The sequence below is a fragment of the Mastigoproctus giganteus genome, chromosome 3 (assembly GCF_048544385.1).
Source record: "Mastigoproctus giganteus isolate SK-2022 chromosome 3, ASM4854438v1, whole genome shotgun sequence".
NCBI classification, from domain to species: Eukaryota; Metazoa; Arthropoda; class Arachnida; order Uropygi; family Thelyphonidae; genus Mastigoproctus; species Mastigoproctus giganteus.
Window position 1 is genome coordinate 35,042,549 of NC_143577.1, and position 24,720 is coordinate 35,067,268.

General features: G+C 39.0%; 1 protein-coding gene across 4 annotated transcripts in view; it reads right to left on the minus strand.

Annotated features, from left to right (window-relative positions):
• The window catches only part of Vps52 (vacuolar protein sorting 52), a 106,167-nt gene extending 99,654 nt beyond the window's left edge, over nt 1–6,513 (minus strand). For all 4 annotated transcript variants that reach the window (XM_090370465.1, XM_090370466.1, XM_090370464.1 and 1 more), the window contains exons 1-3: nt 6,250–6,513; nt 2,918–2,996; nt 2,249–2,301 (exon numbers count right to left, since the gene is read on the minus strand). In XM_090370465.1, the coding sequence (XP_090226591.1) occupies nt 2,249–2,301; nt 2,918–2,996; nt 6,250–6,306 (189 nt within the window). In that variant the 5' untranslated portion in view covers nt 6,307–6,513. The remainder of the gene's footprint in view (nt 1–2,248; nt 2,302–2,917; nt 2,997–6,249) is intronic.
• Between the last annotated feature and the right edge of the window lie 18,207 nt (nt 6,514–24,720).

Consider the following 24,720-nt stretch of genomic DNA (forward strand, 5'->3'; position numbering starts at 1 on the left):
CTTCATACATGCATATGCAACATAATTAGAATGATGCATGTAGTCAGAGCCCTGCAAATTATGGTTCCATGAGTTTCATAAAAGAGCATGGTAACTCACTACTCTTTTATGAAGGGTGATATTCTAACTTGATGCTGCAATAATGAGTTGTTTACATTTAATAGTGAACACAATTGAATGAATCTTACCTTCTGATCTCCATTTTATGGCAAAAAGTAACAAAGCTTAATTATAATAAAATATATTAACATTCAGTACTGCAGTTCTTTTCAGCAAGAATTGTTATATGGGTTAACGCTAAGCAGTGGTAGAACAGTAGTGGTGCCTCATGAAATCCCCTTCAAAACTCAGAATACAGAGCTATGTAAATTTTAACTAATTATCACAATGTAAAGTTTAAACTTGGACATTTGAACTGTAAATGTTTAAGATGATGAAAAGTCTGCAGATGATAAAAAGGTTGGCAGGGTGGTTAATGATAGTAATGATGGTATGCTACTGCAACAGGATCTAGAAAAATTAGGCAGATGGGCTGAGAAATGGGATTTGAAGTTTAACATTGACAAATGCAAAGTACTGCATATGGGTAGCAGTAACCCCAGAGTAATGTATTAACTGTGTGGTACTACACTGAGGATAGCAGAAAATGAAAAAGACCTGGGGAGGGGGGGGGTATCTGTTTTGTCAGATATGAAGTTCTCTGAGCAATGCATGCAGACAGGCTGCCAAGGGAGCTCATGGGGGTTTTGTCAATGATATACAGGAATTTTGCTAGCAGGGATGAGGTGATTATCCCATTGTTCTTGAGGCCACATCTTGAGTACTACATACAGGTTTAGAGGTCTCATTTTAGAAAGGATGTGGAGTGGCTGGAACATGTACAGAGAAGGGCAATGGGATTGGTGAGGGAAACAAAGGGGTGTTCTTACCAAAGAAGGCTTCAGTTCTGCAAATTACAGTGTCTAGAGACCAAGCACCTGCAAGGTAATCTGATTGAGGAGTTTAAGGCTTTGAATGGATTGAGCAAGCTCAACGCTGATGGGGTTCTTCCTCTGCTCAGACCACATGTGCGCGCACGAGGCTACTGTTATTGTTATTTTTGGTTTTTAGGAACATTAGCAACTAAGGCCATATTGCTCCGGGGATATGTAGTGGTCATTCCCTGACCTTTCCGCATCCTCCATATTTGGTGGTCAGTGGCTCAAACCCCGGTCTAATCAAGAAGCATGTGCTACGCACTGCTGCTCCTGCCCACCTGGCTACGGAGGTGCCGAGGGGGAGGCACAAATTCAAATTCAGGAAGGATGGTTGCAGAATAGATGTGCAGAAGTTAGCTAGCTGGTGGTTGATTGCAGGAGCAAACTTCCATCTGTTGTTGTGGAAGTTGAAAACTTAAATAAACTGAAGGAAGAGCTATTGGAGGGAATGAATATGTGCAATGGGAGGTGGCGTTTTTTTTTTTTTTTTTTGTGGCTGATGCTGTATAAGCTTGCTTTCATGAATCATTTGCCACTGCTAACACTAATGTAACGCTTTGGTAGAAATGTGGATAATGGTATTTGTCTCTAAGTTGTACTCCATCTAAACTAGACTCTAAATTCAAGTCATAAGGTCGAATACTCAGCCCTTCACCTCCACTGAGAACAGAACATCTCTCTATGATTGAAACTGAATGCAGATTAACACACAAATTTTGATTTGATAGTCAAAACAGCTTGGAAATAGTGGATAGAAACCACTTCCTATCTGATGATAGACCAATAAGTACCAGATCAGGCTGTGCCTTGTTTTTTTTAAACAAATGGCAGAATAAGTTCTCAGTAGTGCCATTTGTTTGAAAATTGTGCAATACTAAGGCAACTTATCAAAAAAATAGAGCTCACTCTGCTGTTAGACACAACACCATGGTGTTTTCTTCCCTAAAGTAGTTTAAAAAACATTAAATGGCGAGTCCTGTGCTTTCATAACAAATAGCTATATAACTATTTCATAGGAAATAGCTATATAAAAATTTTTGAAACTGAATTTTACTTTAAATGTTTAAGTTAATCAAATTTGCAGTTTCAAATATTTTTAAAGTTTAAAGCAATCATATCTCTAGCTATATTCTACTAAACTAGACTTCTATACTCAGATAACATACAAAAATTATAATTTGTAAATTTTGCTTTAAGAAGAGTGGTAGTTTCCAATAATCAAAGAATATTTAAAATCAACAATTTATATTATTTTTATTAAGAATACTTACAGATTTAAGAGCCTCTTTAATGAAATCATCTTCTAAGTTCTCTTGAATATGCACTGCAAACAGAAAGTATGAGATAGTAAATTGGCAATAAAATATGCAACATAAAAATTATTTTCATTCCATCATCTTTAGAAGTTTTTTATACCAATGTAAATACTATGGTATAAATTTCTCTAAAAGTCAACTGATATAGATTCTTCTTATTTCTGAATTAAAGTTAAGATATCTTTCATAAAATTTTACAGTATGATTTAAAATTAAAATGAGAAAATATCAAAATAATATATCATAGACTTACATCAATTAGTTAACATTAATGAAAGTATGGTTTGCTAAATTACTAAATGTACAACATGCTAAACATGGTTAATGATTGTATTCTTGTCACTCAGCTACTTTACTAAAACTGATCCTAAAACTAGCCTTTAAAATACTAATACTGATACCAAAACATATAATTTTTCTTTAACAATAACATTTCTGTTTTGCATTTACACAAAAATTAGAAATATGGTGGAAAGATATCAATAAAGTATATGGCATCATGATCAAAAGTAAGATGATGATATGTGTTCCACACATTGTCTACTGGCATCACATTTAACTACATGATACACTACTAATGAAAATAAGCAAATAAGTATTATTAAGATTTAAACTGTGACTTACCATCAACCTCGTCAAATGTTGGATCATCTGGGGATATGTCACCCATATACATTCGGGAAGAAATATTTTGGTCCCCAACCTATAATTATAAAATACATATTGATGACATGAACGTGACATTTTCATATTACCTGTACAGAGTATTCAAAAAGAATACATTAATCCAGAATGCAGTTACCGTATTTCCCCATGTATAAGACGCACCTTAATTTTGGGGCCTGAAATTTGAAAAAAAATGTATTACATAAAGTTATTGAACTCAAGTTTTATTCATCATAAAATTCATACAATTCCTCATCACTGTCAAAACTCCCATCCATTAGCTTGTCCTCATCTGTGTCTGATGACGAATCACTGACTTCATATATTGCCTCGTCCTCAGTTCCATCTATGGCATTTGAAATGCCACCCTTCTTAAATGACTTGACAACGATCTCAATCTTGATATTATCCCAGGATCTTTTCACCCAGGTACAAACTTCTCCTATAGTTGGTTTCTTCACTCTTCCTGCTGGTGTCAAATTGTCCCTAGAAGACTTCATCCATTGGTTCCATTGGTCTCTCATGGCAGCTTTTAAGGGTTTGTTAATGCTGCCATCAAGTGGTCGGAGCTGGGATATCAAGCCTCCAGATATGACAGCAAGTTTTGTTTTTTGCTCTGAAGCAATCTTCTTTGTGTTTTTTGTTATATGTGCCCTGAACTGATCAAGCACCAATAGGGCAGGTTTGCGTAAGAGCACACCTGGTCTCCTGCTCCAAACCAGATCTTCATCCCATCCTGATCCATCCAATCCTTGTCATGAACGTGGACAATCACTCCTCGAGGAATGTCTTCTTTTGGCATTGTTTTGCGTTTGAAAATCAGCATAGGAGGCAGCTTGGTTCCGTTGGCACAACAGGCTAGAACAACTGTATAATGGCTCTTTTCATGTCCACTTGTCTTCACAGTTACAGTTTTCACCACCTTCTTATCAACAGTTCTGTTACTTGGGACATCAAATTGAAGGGGGACTTCGTCCATATTTGCAATCTGTCCCAACTCAAACTGATGTGTGTTCCGACATTGAATGACAAAATGATGAAATTCAAGGACCTTCTGCTCATAGTTTTCAGGTCTCTTTTGGGCTGGTACGGGTATGCATGCTTAGTCCATTCCGTTTCATGAACCTGAAGAACCAATTGTGTCCTCCTTTGAAATCAGAAACTTCTTTTTCATCAGCAATTCTTCTTGCCTCATGCTGAACCATCTTTGTGGACACAGGAATTCCAATTGCCCTTTGCTCTTCAATCCATATCTTCAATTCCCTCTCTAAATCAGGCCATTTTGCTGACTTGCCTCTCATGGCCTTCTGCGGTGACATTTTCAGTAGGGTTTCTTCTTCCCGTAGCCAGTCTCAAATTGTTTTCTCAGTTGGAGGAGGACCAAACTTACATTCAGCAGCACAATTTCCATTCACCTTTGCAAACTGGATCACTTTTAACTTGAATTCAGCACTGTACGAAAATCTTTTCTGATCCATTTCTGGGCAGAATGTGGCAAAACATAACCTAATATACTGGTAACAAGTACAAAACAATGAGCGCAAAAAAGCGGGAAATGCAAGTAAAAAATTTTACAACCATTATATAAGAAGCACCCAGTTTTTAGACCCCAAATTTTTTGAAAAAGGGTGCGTCTTATACATGGGGAAATATGGTAAATTCATTTAACAACATTCAATGTAAAATCAGTCGGAAAAACAGTTGAAAAATAAGAAGACAATTTTGCCTAATTCAAATTACTGCTATATTGATTTTCTAATAAGACAAATATCTGGACTGGCCATGGTCCAGTGGTTAGCATGTGCAGGCAAAACAAGGAGATTGTGGGTTCGAACCCTGTACGTTGCTGTGAAAAATGCATGGCTCATTATGGTCATCCAAAAAAGCCTAGGACCAGTCTATTTATGGTGACTAAACGAACATTATTTATAAATGCTAATTATGAATACTATTTATGTTGGTCAAAGATTATATTCATAGTACTTTATTTACAGCTTTATTAACAATATATAGTGAAAATGCCTATAGTCTGTATTCAAGCATGTTTACAGATAAAACATTTTGTTTTTCTTTAAATTCGGTTTTCAGGGGATGCACTGTTTTGTCAATTTTCACATTGTAAACCTGTGGCTTGCCATAGCCCCTGAAAACCAAGTCCAGTAGATTGAAATCTGTTAATTCTCAGAGCCTATTACATTGTCCTAATAGTCACTGGTTTGTTTCATTTAACTAATAACAATCTCAAAGTATAGTGTGAAAATGCCATTTTTCAAAAAACAATTCTGCTGTGCCTTCAAGTTCACCAGTCTGTGATATTAACTTATCTTCTAATGTCTCCAAATAACTTTCTCCATTCATAGTATCAGTAAAAATGAATGAACTATTCCATAAACCAAACCACATCATTCTGTAATGTCTGAGCTAACTGGTCTTTGCTTCAGGGGAACCAATGCAAATTCTGTTTTCACAAGTATTTCACATTCTGTTTATTCAACACTCTGTTCTTAAAAATATGCCTTATCAGAAAACACTTTATCATGTAACAAAATTTGCCCTTTTCAGCATTACTGAGAAACCACTTGTGCATTTTTATTCACTAATACATAATAGCAACAGTACAAATGAAATTTATCATTCAGAATATCACGTTGGTACTCTTTTTTTTTTTTTTTTTTGGTGCTCTAAGTCCAGGCTTGTGTCTTACTGACTTCTCAACATTAAGATACACTTTAGCCATGGCAGATTTAAAAGTTTCTTCTGATGCAGTAGTAGAATGACTCAGTCTACTACAGTGCTTCTGATGCAGTGGAATGACTCAAACATGGTGTCTACTACAGTGCCAACTTATTTAAACTTTTTTTTTTTTTTTTTTTAAACTCAGGAGTGGTGGTGTGGGAGAAAAAGACCCCCACATTTGCTTTTTTTTTTCTTATGAAATTTTTTGTTTACCAAAATTTCTATTCTATTCAATATTCTATCCTTTTTTTTTTTTTTCTCTGCAATTATATCAGAGTTTCTGTTGTTGATATTTTCCAATACGAACAATGATTTAAGTTATTTGACAGCAGATGTAATTAATGTGTAAAACTGTCACCTGTCTTAAGGGAACAGTGTAGATGTCATTCTAACATAAATATTAGGTGCTACCAATAGTTTTTGCTGCTTGAATGTAATGTTCGACCAATGACATTCGAAATCTATGCCCAGTAGAGATTACCACAGTAAAAAAAAAAAAAAAAAACACAAATACACTACACAAAAAATTGCTGAAATAATATCTGATGAAGTACCTGACTAAGACTACTGCGTACCGGTAAAATTGTTGGCACTTTAATTAAAGTATCCATTTCGACAAGTGCTACGTGGTTCTTGTTCAGGTAATTTAACTTACGCACCCTTTGTATCACACAATATTAACAATATCGTTCAATAAGCTGAATAGCTTAACTGTAAAATAAGAAAATTGTCATATTTCTTCACTCGAAATTTCAAGTGACATAAACAACCCGAATACTATATATATATAAACACAACACTATACTAAATTTCATCTTTTCAACGTAGGCACCACAGAAAACTGACACTTATGATGCACAAACTAAAGAGCGCCATCTATTTCATTATTTCGAATACTACGTACAGTGCAAGAACTAAAGTCTTTTGATCAGCAACAACAAATAGATTTTGCTCTATGATTTCTGGCTCCTATGGAACTTGACTATACATGAGTTCGAATGACCTTGTGGTCTGATGAGGCACATTTATTAGTATTATTATTAGCCATATGGTGCAAGGAAGCCTGAGGCTTATGCTGCACCAGCCAAAAAATAAAAAAATTCCCGAGTTACCCTGAGAGTAGTAGTAGTGGTAGTGGCATGTGATGCAAGAGAGCAAATGTATGAGCTTATGCAGCAACAGCCAAAAAAAAAAAAAAAAAAATCACACCATTCCCTCCAAATGCCTGTCCAGTTCCTCCTTAAATTTATTCAAGCTATCAACTTCCACAACGACAGATGGAAGTTTGTTCCAGCAATTAACCACCCGCTGGCTAAAGGAAAATTTCCGCACATCTATTCTACATCTGTCTTTTCTTAATTTGAATTTATGTCCCCTTAGGTTCGTAATCTGAACAAGTGGAAGGATCCCATCAGAATTCAGCGTGCTCAATCCATTCAAGGCCTTATATACCTCAATCAGATCACCGCGCAGGTGCCTAGTCTCCAGCCACTGCAATTTGCAGAACTTAAGCCTCTCTTGGTAAGAGAATCCCTTCATTCCCCTCACCAATCTTGTTGCCCTTCTCTGTACACGCTCAAGTAAATCTACATCCTTACTAAAATGAGGTCTCCAGACCTGTATGCAGTACTCAAGGCGTGGCCTGACCATTGCCTTATACAGAGGGATAATCACCTCCTTTTCCCTGCTAGCAAAATTCCTATATATCATTGACAAAACCCCATGACCTGCCCTGGCAGCCTGTCTGCATTGCTCAGAGAACTTCATATCTGACTGCACAATTACTCCCAGGTCTTTTTCATTTTCTACCACCTTAAGTGTAGTACCACACAGTTGGTACGTTTCTCTGGGGTTATTTATACCCATATGCAGTACTTTGCATTTGTCAAGGTTAAAGTAGAAAGAAGTAGAATCAGAAGTAGAAAGGAATCACCAAGAAAGAGAAGAATGATGTTATCCAGCTCAGGGCGCTGGGTGTGCCAAGCCCAAACTCACTGGGTGTGAGCCACTGGGGTTAAATGTGGATAATGGAGGTAACTTTCAATCATTTCTATCCAGAATTCCAAATCCGTATTAAAATTTATCCTTACTGTTTACTATCAACTCAAAGCCACTGATCATACAGAGTTGAATCCCATAGATATTCATGGTGCACTGCTCGACAAAGTTTACGGTAGAAAACGTTTTACAGGAAATTTTATTGTGAACATTGTAGGTAAAGTTTTGATTAACTTCATTTTCGGAGAAACTCCCTTTAGCAATGGGTCACTCTTACTGGAAGCGTTACAAGATTTTTCTTCACCACTAAAATTTTTGTCAATGATGTGTGGAAATATTGGATTTAATTGGTATCATGGCATGCAAATTCTCAGTATCGAACTAAATCGATCTAACACATTACAGAGCCGTACATTATGCAAATTATTAATGCATATCTAAACACGGGTTGCGACCACATCACGTTTTTCCCGGGTTTTTTTTTTTTTTTTTTAGTTTTCTCAGTGAGATAGCAACATTTCCAGATCTTAGGATGGCAAGTCATCGTTGTCTAAATGATTCTTTGAAATGGCGGGCTGATGGATGACTTGAAGCCGTGCAGTCGCAGCCGGCGTTGGCACGTTGGTTTAATCATTAAACCAAGGTGCCATTAAACTTTAATGTGTTGCGCAGTGTCATCTTGGCACTATGGAAGCAGTGGTGGCGCTACTGTTCATTCTTTGGGTTGCGGCGAAGTTTAAACTGTTCCCATAAAATACGGATTCTGCTTTGGATTATCAATTCTCTGGACTGTGTCGACCATTTCAATGGATGCAGAATCGCTTCCTCTACCTGCAGGTAAAATTTTATAATTTTTTGATGTGGGAAGGCTATTTTACAAGTATGTGAATATATCTTCCTTATGGAAACCATTGGGTTGCCGTAGCGTCAAAGAGGCAGTAGTAGTAGTAGTGGCATGTGATGCAAGAAAGCAAGTGTATGAGCTTATGCAGCATCAGCAAAAAAAAAAAAAAAAAATCATACCATGCCCTCGAAATGCCTGTCCAGTTCCTCCTTAAATTTATTCAACTTATCAACTTCCACAATGACAGATGGAAGTTTGTGCCAGCAATTAACCACCCGCTGGCTAAAGGCAAATTTCCGCACATCTATTCTACGTCTGCCTTTTCTTAATTTGAATTTATGCCCCCTTAGGTTCGTAATCTGAACAAATGGAAGGATCCCATCAGAATTCAGCGTGCTCAACCCATTCAAGGCCTTATACACCTCAATCAGATCACTGCGCAGGTGCCTAAGATCCAGCCACTGCAATTTGCAGAACTTAAGCCTCTCTTGGTAAGAGGATCCCTTCATTCCCCTCACCAATCTTGTTGCCCTTCTCTGTACACGCTCAAGCAAATCGACATCCTTCCTAAAATGAGGCCTCCAGACCTGTACGCAGTACTCACGGCGTGGCCTGACCATTGCCTTATACAGAGGGACAATCACCTCATTTTCCCTGCTACAAAACCCCATGGCCTGCCCTGGGAGCCTGTTTGCATTGCTCAGAAAACTTCATATCTGACTGCACAATTACCCCCAGGTCTTTTTCATTTTCTACCACACATACAGATGTTCCCACATGAGAATGTATATTTTAAATGGTATATAAATCTTGTTTATAAATTAATGTATAAATCTTGAAAATGTACATAAAATTGTGTGTGTAAATAAATGAAAAATGAATGAAATGAAGAGGTCCGAATCCCGTCGATGACGCAATGAACTTTAATGGGCTTTTTTAACTCCGTGGCTGAGTTAGTCGGTCTCAGGCGTAGATAGCAAGGTTTTACCCCCAGGAACTGGGTTTTTCGTCCAGCAAAACAGACAAATCGATCATAGAACACATGCAATTAACAGACATAAGACACATAGCATGGCAGATAAGTTTAATTAATCGAGTGGCCTAAAAATAAAAAAAATTATAATAGTTTTTAGGGCCCTTGCCGGAACTGTGTAATAACTATATGGTAGAAGGTATATTCCCAAAAGTATTGAAAAAAGCTATGTTAAGATTAATTCTCAAAAACCCCGAGAAACCGCCTACTGATCCCAATTCATATAGACCAATAGCCCTACTCCCTGTACTAGGGAAAATATATGAAAGACTAACATATTTGTATAGTAGATTAACTCAATACTACACAGAAGCAGGCTTACATTGCAACAATCAGTATCAACAAGGCAACTCTACGGAGAATGCCATGCACGACCTACTGACAACAGTTAAAAACTCAAAGGAGAACTATATGCTGGCAATCCCTATTGACTCTGCTGAGGCATTTGACTCACTCTGGTGGCCTAGTGTCCTTAGGAGACTCCGCCAGGCAAATGCCCCACAAAACCTCCATAAGGTAATAAACAGCTACCTTACAGACAGGAGTGTCTCAGTATGCACAAGGTTCATGGAATTGACACGCCCTGTGAATAAAGGGTGCCCGCAGGGTTCAGGCCCTTTCTTCTGGAACATTGTTCTGGACGAATTTCTGGCCTTGGATCTGGCCCCGTGGAAAGCCTGGCCTTTGCAGATGACACGTTTTTCCTTGTAAAAGGTAACACGCGAGTGGTTGTAGAGCAAAGATCAAATGCCGCCCTCTTACAGCTGCAAGACTGGGCACAAATGCACATGCTCAAACTATCGCCTGAAAAAACCAAACAAATACTTCTAAAAAGCAATTTAGACATAAGAACACGTCCACAAATCAAAATTAACACAACCACTATAAAAATGGTAACAGAGCTAAAATATCTTGGAGTGGTCTTTGATTCTAAATTAACTTTTTATCCCGATTTGACCTACTTGGCAAAGAAAGTGAGAAATTATACAGGTATGATTGCCAGGATAAGTCGAGCAGAATGGATACTCAAAGGAAAGACCCTGGCAATCATATACCATGCAATGTTTCTACTTGTTATTACCTATGGAGCCGGTGCGTGGTTCACCTGCTCGGCCATAGTAAGAAATAGGGATAAATTAAAATTGAGACAAAGGACAATACTACTCACTATTACCAGAGCGTGTTGCACAGTAAGCACACCTGCGCTACAGTTGCTGGCAGGAGCTTTCCCACTTTACTTGGAAGTAGCCAAAAAAGGCTTATATTATAGAATTAAAAAGGGCATATCCACAGAATTTCTGGGTATAGCCCTTGATGCAGCCAACACCCAATGCTGAAAGAAAATAATAGCCACAAAGCTCCATGAGCTAGGGCAAACAAAGTGGGAGCAGGAAACCAGAGGTCTGGTTACCAAAGGTTTCTGCCACAGGTGGCAATGGTTAGCCCAAAGCCACCTAAGTGGGTTGCCCCAGGACTTTTTTTATATTGACAGGTCACGGCTCCCTAAAGGCGAAACTAATCTCCTTAGGGCTGACTGATGACCCAAACTGCATCTGTGGCGAGAGTGAAGACTGGGCACACATTCTATATGAATGTATAATATATGACATCCCCAGAACACAGCTAATAGCACAGATTTTCCCCCTTCCAAGGGGAGAAGAACTTCGGTTCATTATAGAAGAGGAAAATTATAAAGTCTTTACATCCTTCACACATAAAGTATTCGAAATGCACAGAACTATCCAAAGAATGGCAATTCAGTCCCCCAGCAATTAAACAATAATCAATAGTTAAAATTGCACACATTTCCCACCACGCCCAGACGATGACTTAAAAACAGTCAGGATAGCAGTATTCTGTGCCCTGACATGGCAAATCTCTCCCCCCCCAGGACTACCCTGCCACATGTAGGAACCTGGGGCCCCACACCAAATAAGTAACCACATAGGGGAGGGAGATGTACAGGCAGCCAGGGAAGCAGATTAGCTGAAAAATATCAGTAAGCTAATAGCAAGTGGATGTAATGCAGAATGAAAGAAGAATGAATGAATGAGAATGCAAGACAGAATGTATAGGCTGGGCACTGAGTGAACTAAGAATTATGGTTAAAGGTCATAAATGACAGTTTTGGTGAAAGAAAGAGTAACCTAGCATGAGGGAAAAAGAGAGTGAATGGGAATGAGTGGAAGAGCAAATGTAATTGGCTGAAAGAATTCAAAGTTAATAATAACTTACATTACTTTATATATACTAAAAAACATTTAATAACAACCCAAACACTATCACTGCATTCTCCCCTTGCCTGCAAAAAACTTGCGGCTGGGCCTGCACCACAACTGAAGAATAACAGTAAGTTGAGGTACCCAGAGAGTGCAGTGAAGAAAGCAAGAGTCGAATAAATTAAACGAAAGCCAAAAGAATGAATAAAGTGTAAGTGTGTGAGAAAAATAACACAAACCATAAATGCTACAGTTAAGTACGCACTGACCATAGTTTTAATTAGTATTTAAATTTACACTACACATCATTGCATCCTCCCTGGTGTGTGATAAAAAGATGAATGAGTGAATGAAAAAATATATATATATATAAAACAGAAAAAAAAATATATATATGTAAAAAAAAGTATAAAAATAGAATGCAAGTAGAGCGAGAATGCAGATTATGAATGAAGTAAATGTGTGTCTCTCCCAACCCTTAGCCTGGTGGGTTCCCCACTGCCAGCTAACATGTCCCACCCCCAGATGCATTTTTTACCGTTCCAGCCTCGCATCGCGGACTTTTCTGGTGTGGGCGCCAGTTCTTCAGATTTGAGCTCACTGCTTTTCTCCATCGTTGTGACATGGGGAAATTGTCATGTCATGTATAAACGGTCGCCATGTAGGGCAAAACTTGGTCCGAAACAATGCCGAGGTAGGATTTGGCAGTGAGGCTGCTCAATGACAGAGTAATTCCCATGAAAACATCCACCAAACCATTCATGGTTTGGTGGATGTTTTCATGGGCATCATTCTGTGGATGTTTGCCGTGGAATATGCACCTTGCCATCGGCATGCTGGAGCTGGAACCTCGGTTTATCAGACAAGGCAATTCTATTCCAGTCGTTCAATGTCCAGGAATGGTGTTCCTTTGCCCACTGCAGGCAGAGGTGTCGATGACGATTGATCAACACGACCACATGAACAGGTCACCTACTCCATAGGCCTATCCACAAGAACTTCCGCTGGATGATGTGTTCGGAAATGTTTCTCTGTCAACTGGTTTGTAATCTGCCATTAATTGAGGGATACTGAGTCATCTGTTGTCCCAGATAGCATGTGCCGATCGCCGTTCACCACGACTATCAACCAGTAGCAGTTTCTCCGTCCTGGCACGTTAGGTGGTTGTGTCCCTCTTAAGTCCTTTTCCACCACGCCTTCACTACGTTGGCCCTAGAACAGCTGACAATACCTGTGATTCTGAGATCCTAGCCTCCCCCGCCTTCCTAACAATTCAAATCATTCCCCATTCAAACTCCGTTAGGTCCTTCCCTTTGCCCATTGCACTAGATTCATACTGACGAAGTAACAGGCACTACACGTGCCATCGCAATATACGCTGTGCCAGTCGGTGACGTCATTCTCAAATGCTGTAGGATTCCTCTATACTTGGAGTCAGGAGTGTATATATTGTAATTTACACACAACTTGCAGTGATAATTTCTTATTGACCTACACCTCTGATATCGACCTCGAAAAAACTAGCTGTTGATTTTATCTACGTTCCGAAATACAAAAAAATTTTACTAGGTACGGTTTTAACACTATTTTATATATATCCCAGGCTCAATACCAATGGAGCTCGTTGTGAAGGTAAAGTTTTTTCTTCCCCTAAGCATACTGGCAATTGCAATAACACTACTAAGCTTAGAATTATGTATTCATTCGTAATTCAAGTTTTTCTTACTTTTAGATTGCCAGTCTGTATTTATTTAGTAAATACGAGCTAAACCTCTTGTAGCAGTAGGGTTTTAGGAGCATCAGTGACTAAGGCCATATTGCTGCTTATATACTGTCTGTAAATTGCGTGTTTTCTGTTTGCAGGACGAAAATCCCGAGTTTGCCAAGAGAAAAACATGCTACCCTCGCTTGAGACCGACTAATTCAGCCACGTTGTGAAAATGACCCATAAAAATTCTTCACGTCATCGACAGGCACGAACTCAGTTCTTTTGCACCCGGTGTGAGAAGGACGGTGATTCTACCAATGCTTCTACCCACATGGGCGTAATTTCTTGGATATCAAGAAGAAGGAAAAGCAGAAAGTATACTCTATGAACGTTACAAAAAGCAGAGAGCATACTGTGTGTATATTAGGTTTATTAATCGAATTCACTTCGTTCGCATAGAATAAAAAAAGCGATTTTTCAACAAATATTCCATATTTTGGTAATCAAATTATAATAAATTTATTTTTTATTTCAGTAAATATTTTAATAATGTTTGTGTTATCAAGTCTTTCAAACACCAGAAGGTATATGCTATCCAACTAAAAAAAAAAAAAAAAAACCAGGGGCTTACATCTGGTGAGTATGGGATTGGTAAACCCACGGTCCTGAGTTGGATATCATCGGATGGATTTTTTTTTGGCTGGTGCTGCATACGCCTCAGGCTTCTTTTCACCATTTGGCTAATAATAATAATAACAATAAAAATCCAGAGGGTATATACAGGGTGATTCAGAACCCTACCGGCAAACTTTAAGGGGGTGTTCTGAGGAAGCATCTGAATGTTTTGAGATAGGGAACCCATGGGCGGTGAAGCCTCCTTACTACGATAATCGGACAAAACGTGCTGGGCCGTATACAAGTCAATAAGATATGATAATTGCATTATGGTGCTTTAATTAATACAATAAGCATGCTTTACAGTAGTTGTTCAAAATGTCGACCATGAAGATCACGAGAAAGTGTACAACGCCGCACCATTGACTGACGTACTCGCTCTAGTATCCCAGGGGTTGTGCGCTCCTTCTTCCAGGCTGCGATAATACGAGAACAAGGTCCATCTCAGTTTGAATAGCAGTCTCGTACGCCAAACTTTTGATATGCCCCCATAAAAATATATACAAATTTACAAATGTAATGTGGAATATAATACAAATGTATGTGAAGTACACTTCATACTTTTTCATACACTTCACATACATTTGTATTATATTCCACATTACTTTTGTAAATTTGTATTTATTTTAATTTACGTTTTTTACACTACGTGGGGACTATCATGTCTACTAGTATTACGATAAAAGGATGCATATTCCCCCCCCACAATTTTATAATACTACAGACAAGTTTGGAAATGCAATGCTTGATACATGGTCAGGAGTAGTCCCCTGATGAATTTCCTGGCTATGTATCATATTTTCATCTACTATATTCAGATTATGCATATTTGCCATCCCGTGATTCGACCTCTTGCTAAAATTGCCTTCTCATATCTGAATATACTGTTATTTATTTATTTACTTATAAATTTTTTTTTCCTCAGTCCCAGTTCATTTTTGCACTAGGTTTTTTAAATTCTTTTACCTGTTTAACCACTACATAATTCACTTTCACTTTCTAGTATTCCTTAAACTTCTCTTAGTTCTGGCACCTTGTGGACTTTTCATTTCCATTTTCACAGACACTTTATTTATTCTACAAACCACACTTTATATATATATATATATATATATATATATATATAAAAGGTCAAAGGTCCGATTGATTTTTGTTTTGCGAGTGGTAGTGTAAATTTTGCGAGTGGTAGTGTAAATTTCTGTGTATATATATATATATATATATACTGCCATTTCTTTCATTTCATTACTCTTTTCTACAGTTTTTCTTCGCTCCATTATTTATCTTTATATTTTTTTCTTTATTTCTTCACTCACTCTATTATTCACGTCATTATATATATAAAATGTAATATATATATACTGTAATGATATATTAAAAAATATATATTAAATAAACGACACAAAACCAGGGAGTAATTGTGCAGTCGAATATGAAGTTCTCTGAGCAATGCAGCCAGGCCGTTCATCGGGTTTTGTCGATGACACACAACGTGGGTCATCGACAAAATACCATCTGCAACGCGTCCTGGTAGGAATTTTGCTACCAGGGACAAGAAGGTCATTATCCCATCTTGAGTACTGAATATACAAAAAATTTGTACAGGGTGATTCACTACCAGTGCGACAAACTTGCAGGAGGTGTAGGGGGCACAAAGACGAATCGGAATCACATAGCATTTCAGGGTCCGAAATGCCTTCGTCATGCGGTAGAGGACGTTGAATGGGAGGTCGTGTGAACAGCGATCCCGCTGGAAGTCAGCATTTGCGAACCGGTTCCCAAGGCAGTAGGATGGACGAGTATTCAAACGTTGAACTGGCCGACATGCACCTCGCGTATGGAGCTGCGGACTGTTAACGGGCGCGCCGCTCTGCGCTTGTACCAGGAACGTTCCCGCACAGGCGTGCTCCTCATCATACGATTTTCGCACGTGTGCACAGAAGGTTACGTGAGACTGGTTGTTTTACGAAAGGTACCATGAATCGAGAGCGAACGACGAGGACGCCAGACAATGAGGAGAATGTCCTACGTCTTGCAGAAGGCAATCCGAGTACGAGTACTCGAGCGATAGGCCAACAATTGGGTATTTCCCAATCCACTGTATGGAGGATACTGTCAACAAACCAAATGAGTTCATACCATCTGCAACGCGTCCAATCATTGGAGCCTGCGGATTATCCACTCCGGAGGACTTTTGCTACTTGGTTTCTTCAACAGAAATGGTTCGCAAAAGCTGACTTCCAGCGGGATCGCTGTTCACGCGACCTCCCGTTCGACGTCCTCTACCGCATGACAAAGGCATTTCGGACCCTGCAATGCTATGTGATTCCGATTCGTCTTTGTGCCCCCTACACCTCCTGCCAGTTTGTCGCACTGGTAGTGAATCACCCTGTAGTTCTGGAAGCCGCATTTTAGAAAGTCTGTGGATCTGCTGGAACGAGAACAGAGAAAGGCAACGAGATTGGTGAGGGGGAAACAAGATTGGTAAGGGGTGTCCTTACCAAGAAAGGCTTCAATTCTGCAAACTGCAGCGTCTGGAGACTAGGCCCCCTGCGAGGTGATCTGATTGAGATTTCAAGGCTTTGAGCAAGCTCATTACTGATGGCAGGGGCGTTCCAAGGGTATGTGGCTCCTAGGTGCCAATTGAAATTTGGCCCCTCTCTTTAAAATTTTCTTCATATGTGTGTAAGCTTCAGGTTCCCCTTGAATGTTGGCGCCCAGGTGCAGTGTTCCCCTTTCACCCTCGGCACGCCCCGGCCCTATCTGTTGGAATGCTTCCTCTTGCTCAGACCACATACACAAGGGGGCACAGATTCAAATCGAGGAAGGATGGTGGCAGATAGTGCAGAAGTTTGCCTTTAACCAGCAGGTGGTTGCGTGCTGGAACAAACTTCCTTCTGTTGTTGTGGAAGTTGATGGTTTAAATAAATTGAATGAAGAACTAGACAAACTATTGGAATGAATGAATCGGTGAAATGCGTGCCGTGTTTCTTTTGGCTAATGCTGTATAGCATCAGTCAGATACTGATCAGTATTAAAAATTAAAATATACATGCATAAGTACTGTAATCCGTTAAGAAAAGTTTAATATTGGATACTTAAGGGCAGCGGTTCCCAAACTGTGCACCGCAGGATATTTTAAATTTTCGAGGAAAATTCAGTGATACTCTACATTTGTCGGATACTGTGCGAACTACTAGGTCGGGGTAGTTCACAGTTTCAACATTACTTATTAAGTTGTTTAGATCTAACTACTTAATAAACGGAACTGTCAGGTATTTCTTTTTGCCTAGGAGCACTGTGAAAAAATTACTGAGACACTAAGGGCGCCATGAACGGAGAAAGTTCGGGAACCTCTGCCCTAGGCGGAATTGTTAAAAAAAAAAAAAAAAAAAGACCTTTTCCAGAAAGTTACTAGTCAGGCGTGGTGTCGAATTTGTTACAACTGGGTAAACCTCTGCTAGCTGTAGTATCTTTTACATTTTTTTGAAGTGATACTTCTTTAGGTGTGCCTAGGCAGTTTTCAAATGCGACACAAAATGATTCATCGCATGACACAATCAGTACCCCTACAACGCAGTCACGGTGTAACTCGCACGCCTGTCGCATTTACGTTTTAAATTGCTATATCAGTTTCCAGCAGCACGATTTTAAAAATCAATATATTTATTTCGTTTTAATCTCTACCATATTTCATTTAAAAAAAATTATAAATCAACATGTCGAAGATGTGTGCTTTGTAAGGCGTATAGTGAGCGTTCTAAGGTGAAGAGCATGTATACGTGCAATGCGACCACTGAAAGCACCTCTATTGAGCACAAAGGAAAGATTTGTAAAATTTTTGTAATAAACTTGTTAAATAATTGTAAAATATTAAACCACTGTAACATTGAAATAATAAAGGTTTCACAAGATTCTAAAAGTTTCACTTAACTTCTGCTGTGCGTGCTCAGCACACACAATTTTTTTTTTTTTTTTAGCATTTATATGAATAATTTCATCTTGAACAAATAATATCAAATCAGGCTGGCAAATGCCATACTAAAGTGTGTTGAGAGGAAGTGGTCATTTGTCCAACTGTTTTTGGTGAGCATTGTACTAGCCTGCTTTGAACGGAAAAAGAATAAAATAAATTTACGTATATACTCTGCAACTTGGGGCAGTTGAGTTTATTTCATTGTAGCTGATATACCAGTGCACTAGATAGCAAAGGATCTTGCATTTTTTTTTTTTTGTTGTACACTTTTGGGGCCCATCAGCAACTTAGGCCATTATGTGCTGTATATAACACGTCTGTAAATTACGTGTTCTGTAATTGATTTGCTGGATAAAAAACCAAAGTTTATGTGAAAAGAAACCATGCTACCCTTGCCTGACACCGACAAATTTGGTGTTGTAAAAAAATAAAATTAAATTAAATTCCTCATGTTATTGACAGGATTCAAGCTCAGGCCTTTTCCTCTTGGTCTGGGGAGGATGTTAGCATTAGCATTAGTAGAGGCATATGATGCAAGAAAGCAAGCTTATTCAGCATCAGCCAAAAAAAAAAAAAAAAAAAAAACACACCACTCCCATTTCACCCCTCCGTTCGCTCGAAATACCTGTCCAGTTGAGCCTTAAATTTGTTTAGGCTATCAACTTCAACAACAAGTGATGGAAGTCGGTTCCACCAACCAACCACCCGCTGGCCAAAGGCAAATTTCCGCACATCTATCCGACATCCGTCCTTCCTCAATTTGAATTTATGCCCTCTGAGCTGATTATTCTGAGCAAGATGAAGAATCCCATTGGCATTGAGCATGCTCAAACCATTCAAAGCCTTATACACCTCTATCAGATCACCTTGCCGGTGCCTAGTCTCCAGACTCCGTAATTTGCAAAACTTAAGCCTTTCTTCGTAAGAGCACCCCTTTGTTCCATTCATTAATCTTGTTGCCCTTCTCTGTACCCGTTCCAGCAGCTCTACATCCTTCTTGAAATGAGGCCTCCAGACCTGTATACAGTACTCAAGATGTGGCCTAACCATTGCCTTATACTACAAGGGAATAATCACCTCCTTATCCCTGCTAGAAAAATTCCTGTATATCATTGACAAGACACCATGAGCTACTCTTGCAGCTCGTCTGCACTGCTCAGAGAACTTCATATCTGCCTGCACAATTACCCCCAGGTCCTTTTCATTCTCCACCACTGTCAGTGTAGTACCGCAGAGTTGATACGTTGCTCTGGGGTTACTGTTTCCCATATGTAGTACTTTACATTTGTCAATGTTAAACTTCATTTGCCACCTCTCAGCCCATCTGTTCAACCTTTCCAGATCCTGTTGCAGCAGCATAGCGTCAGTGGTGTCCTTAACGACCCTGCCAACCTTTGTATCATCTGCAAACTTGGACATTAAACTTGATATCCCACCAATATCATTCATAAACACCGAAAACAACAACGGACCCAACACTGAACCCTGAGGAACTCCACTAATAACATTAGTCCACGTTGAGCAGTGTCCATTGATTACCACTCTCTATCTTCTGCCACTCAACCATCCCCTTATCCATAGCAGCAATTTGCCTCCAATGCCACACTGCTCCAATTTGTGCAGCAGTCTTCCATGTGCAACAGTATCAAAAGCCTTTCTAAGATCCAAATATATAATATCAAAGTTATTCCCTGCATCCAGTTCTTTTGTGACTACATCATAGTATCCAATCAAATTGGTCAGGCAAGACCTGCCCTTAACAAAACTATGCTGCGTCTGAGCTATAACTGAATTCTTGTCTAGATGATCCTGCAGTGCTTCTTTAACCAGTGCCTCCATTGATTTACCTGGAACAGAAGTTAAACTAACAGGTCTATAATTACTTGTGTCAGCCTTTGATCCTCCTTTGTGAATTGGGGTTACATTTGCACATCTCCAGTCTATGGGTACCTCCCCTGAGTCCAAAGAAGCTCTCATAATTATGGCTAGGGGTTTGCTTACTTCCTTTGCTGCCTCCTTTAATATAACTGGATAGATCCCATCCACCCCAGGTGCCTTTTTTATGTTTATCCTCAACAATCTCTCCTCCACTTTCCTCTCAGTTATTACAAAATCATCCAGCTCACTGCCAATGTTTACTTTACCTACATCATTCTCCTTCCTGAATAACTCCTCATGCGTGAATGTAGATGCAAAATACTCGTTTAGATTGTTAGCCACCTGAGCAGGATCCTCAACTGTTGAACCATCAATATCCAGTGGACCAATCTGATTCATCCCTTTCCTTCTTGAGTTTAAATAGGTAAAGAACTCTTTTCTGTTTTTCTTTGCATCCTGTGCCAAGGATTTTTCGTAGTCTGCCTTTGCCTGCCTAATCTCCTTTGTGACTTGGTTACAGACCAACTTATATCTATCATAGGCTTCCATGTCACCCATTAATTTGTATGTATCCCATGCATTTTTCTTCTCTGCCACATGTCTCATTAGTTCATCTGACAACCATTTAGGCCTAAACCTTGAACAATATTTCTTAGTTGGTATGTAAAGCCTGGTAGCCTCCAAGATTAGTTCCTTGAATGCTCCCCATTTTGAGTTTGCTGTTGGTAACATCATCAGTTGGTCCCACTGTATAGAATTTAAATACTGTCTCAGACCATCATAGTCGCCTTTACCTCTGATGGTAGTTACCTCCTTGAGTAAATCCCACTTCAACACACTGTGATCACTGCCACCTAGTGGTTCATTTATCTGCAGATTCTTAATGCATGAAGAATCACTACTGATAATCAGATCAAGAGTATTGCTCCCTCTTGTTGCCTCACGAACATGCTGATGTAGAAAACAATCATCCAATAAATCCACAAAAGCCTTGCTAGTGTGCTAGTGACCAACCCACAAATTCGTCAATATCTGGGAAATTAAAATCCCCCATTATAAGACTCTCTGATTTACTGGCCCACTCTATTTCCCTGTACAATATCTTATTATACTCATCAGAGTCAATAGGCCTATAGCACACTCCTACTCTCAATTTTGATTTCCCTATGCTTATGTCACACCAAACTGACTCGACACTGCCCTGTCCATCGATGTCAACTGGCTTCACTTCCTTTGACTTTATGTGTTTCTTAATTAATAGCATAACCCCTCCTCCCCTCCTGTCCTGTCTATCCTTTCTATACACATTGTATTCCCCAAATTCCAGTTCCGCATTCCTTATATCTGTGTGACACCACGTCTCTGATATCCCAACAATATCTGCCTTTGATGTTTTGAGCAATACCTCAAATTCATCAAATTTATTTACCAAACTCCTAGCATTGGTGTACACGCAGGTATACATGCACCTGTTTCTATTCTTGGCTACCCTAACACAACCCATGTGTTTACTTGTACCGCAATGACTCCCAGCAGTCTCTGAAATATCCTGCATCTTGTTTTTCAGGCTTCTGCTCATTTCAATAGAAGCAGTGCAAGAATCACTTCCACCTCTGCCAGTGGCTACTGTTAATCTATTAGTCCTTGTATCCCCCCCCCAACTAGCAGTTTTCCGACCCACCTAACTCTGCCTCGACAGCATCAGCAAAAATTCTTGCACCCTTTCTATTTAAGTGTATCCCATCCCTGTAGAAGCAATCTCTCCTGTTAACAAGTACAGTCCAGGCTGAAAAAAATTCTACCCCTTGAGCCTTGCACAATCCCTCCAGGGCCGAATTGATCGACAAGGCTCTCATCATATACTCCCTCCTATCGTGTCTGGGCAGAATTGCAGACACTTTCAAATTCAACCCTAATTCACGACTTTTTTTCAACAGTGACCTGTACTTGCTAAGTAATTCCGCCGTTGATGTTGTTAGGCTTTAGGCACATCAGCAAATTAGGCCATATATGTCTGTAAATTGCATGTGTTCTGTGATAGATATGTTTTGGTGGACAAAAAAATCCAAGTTTCTGAGAGAAAAAACCATGCTACTCTCAAATTAGACCGACTAACTCAGCCACATTGTGTAACAGCCTCATAAAAATTTAGTGTCACAAACAGGAATCAAACTCAGGTGGGGAGATTGGCCGTTACACGAAATTTGCTACCCACGAGGGTTACGGACTTAAAGGGGCACCTGTGGGCTTGTATGCATACTAGCAGTGTAACCATACCTGTATACTGCCATAACAAATGCCGGCCCATTGTTCTTTCTCACTGGTTTATTGGCAGTAATAAGGTGGCTATGAAAGTCAAGTTCCACTGGTCCCTTCAGGTTTTAGAGCCTAACAAACGTACGTGCGAATGCCATCCCAGGATCAACCACGCAACTTAAATATCCAGATATGTTAGAATGACTTAAAATAATAAAATCTGTATTAATGTAATAAAATTCCTACTACAAAGAAAACAGTACTAAACATACAACGCTCTTGATCGTTTTGTCACAAACCACCCTTCAAACTATGCGATGCGGGCAGCGTTAATGGGTTTCTAGAAACTTCAGATCACAACTTGATGGCTTCCCCTAGTGGAACTGCTCTCATGAAAATTCTCACCCCCATTGTTTGCCATTACAGGAATGCAAAATGGGATGATATGCATGATTGTATTATTCTTTCCAGCCCTTGTATAGCAGTTGCTAAAATCGCCATTTGTTCTTTCCCACATACCAGTTGGGGGGAAAAAAAAAAAAGCGTTCTCAGATAGCATAGTTGGTAGAAATGCCATCTGCCCCCAACAACAGGTAGAAAAGATCTGAGATTAAATCCAGTCAGGCACGAGGAAGTTTTTGGGTCATTTTCGCAATGTGGCTATCTCAGACAAGTGAAACATGGATTTTTCTCCTAGAAACTCAGGTTTTTCATCTAGCAAACAGAAAAACAACCACAGAACACTCAATTGCAAACATATCATATATGGCACAATATGGCCTAAGTTGCTGATGTGGCTAAATCCCCACAAAACAAACCACCTCCTACCTTACCCAATATGCTCCATTCAGTGACTCTGTCAAAATTCTGAACAATCAAGATGCCAAGAAAACTCCAGGTCCTGATGACATTTTTGCTCTCAGTACCTGTGCTACTGTTGTACCACTATTTTAGTCACATTGGTATTTTTCTTAGTGGAAATGTGCTCCCATCCAGCTATTTCCTAAAAGGCTGGATGATCGGGACATCTGGTCACCCTACACATTGTCTAATGGTATCACAGTGGATATAACCACCATTGACCCTACATCAGGTGGAAGAGGCCTGGGTTAAAATCCCATCAATGATGCCTTGCATTTTTTAGGCTTTTTCATGATGTAGTGTTTGGTGATCTTTCTCAATAGCCAGTCTCAGGCAATGGCCACATGCTTTTTTTTTCAGAAAACAGGCAAACTGACCACAGCATAGATGCAATTTGCAAAATATACTAATGCACCTCACTTGGTAGTTACGAAGGTAATATGGCTCAAATTTTATTGGGAGATGATCAGTCATCCCTTCTACAGTTCAGATCTTTCTCCATTTTATTATTTATTCTCTTGAGAAAGAAAATGGTGAGGATTCTGAAAGGTATGCATTTTTACACAGATGCAAAAATTAGTGAAGTGGTATGAATTGTACAGGAGAGCAGCTGATGCACCCTAAACGTGTTTCTGCATATTTCGTTTCACGAGTCCTTATACAATATCAGTAATCCAACAGTTAAAAAACCAATTGCTAATGTATTTCTCATGATAAAATTGCATTACATGATTATGAATCTTTAGACTTCATTCAAGCAATAAGAGCATATTTACCATTCTACATCACTTTTTTTTTTTGATTAACTGAAAAATAAAGTTGGACATTATTTTAATTATTTTATTAGTACAAAGGACAATTAGTATAACTAAACTATAAACAATCATAGCTGTTTCTTGTATTCTATCTTGTGATGTCCTCAGACCTTGTGGTTGTCTCGGAGTATAAACAAAATTTATTTTGATGGTAGTAGACAAGTGGTCGGGTGTAAGGGTGTATATGTACATGCTTTGAGTGACTGTGGTTCAAACCCATTCAATTACTAAATATGGTGTTGTTTCTCACCTCCTATCTTATCAACTTCTGTGACCATCTGAGTATAAACAGAAAATTTGACTAAATAAAAAAATGCTCCTCCAAAACCTAAGCTTAAAGATGCATTTTGATATTGAAATCCAAAACATAGCCAATTTTATTTAGTTGTTGGAATTATTTAGGGTATAATTGTCCTTTGTACACAAATAAACCAACTAAAATAATTTATGTTCCCATGGAAGTGTCTTATTTTGAATCCTATTTAATTAAAAAATAAATTTCATTTATAAGTCACCCCTTCATGTCAAATAAATGTAATTCAAAAGTAGCTGAAAATTTCAGAAATGTTACTTCTGCTCAAGTCAAGTCAATAACAGTTCCTCATCCATGAATAAGACGAGTTTAACACCCCATGCTTCAGTTGCGATGTCAGTCAAAAAGAATGCAGCACTAGTGACAATTAAAATAGTGACCTTTTCAGATGCAGAAAGGGTTATGTTATGTGCACATGCCTTGTTTGAATAATCCAAGTGCAGCATAAA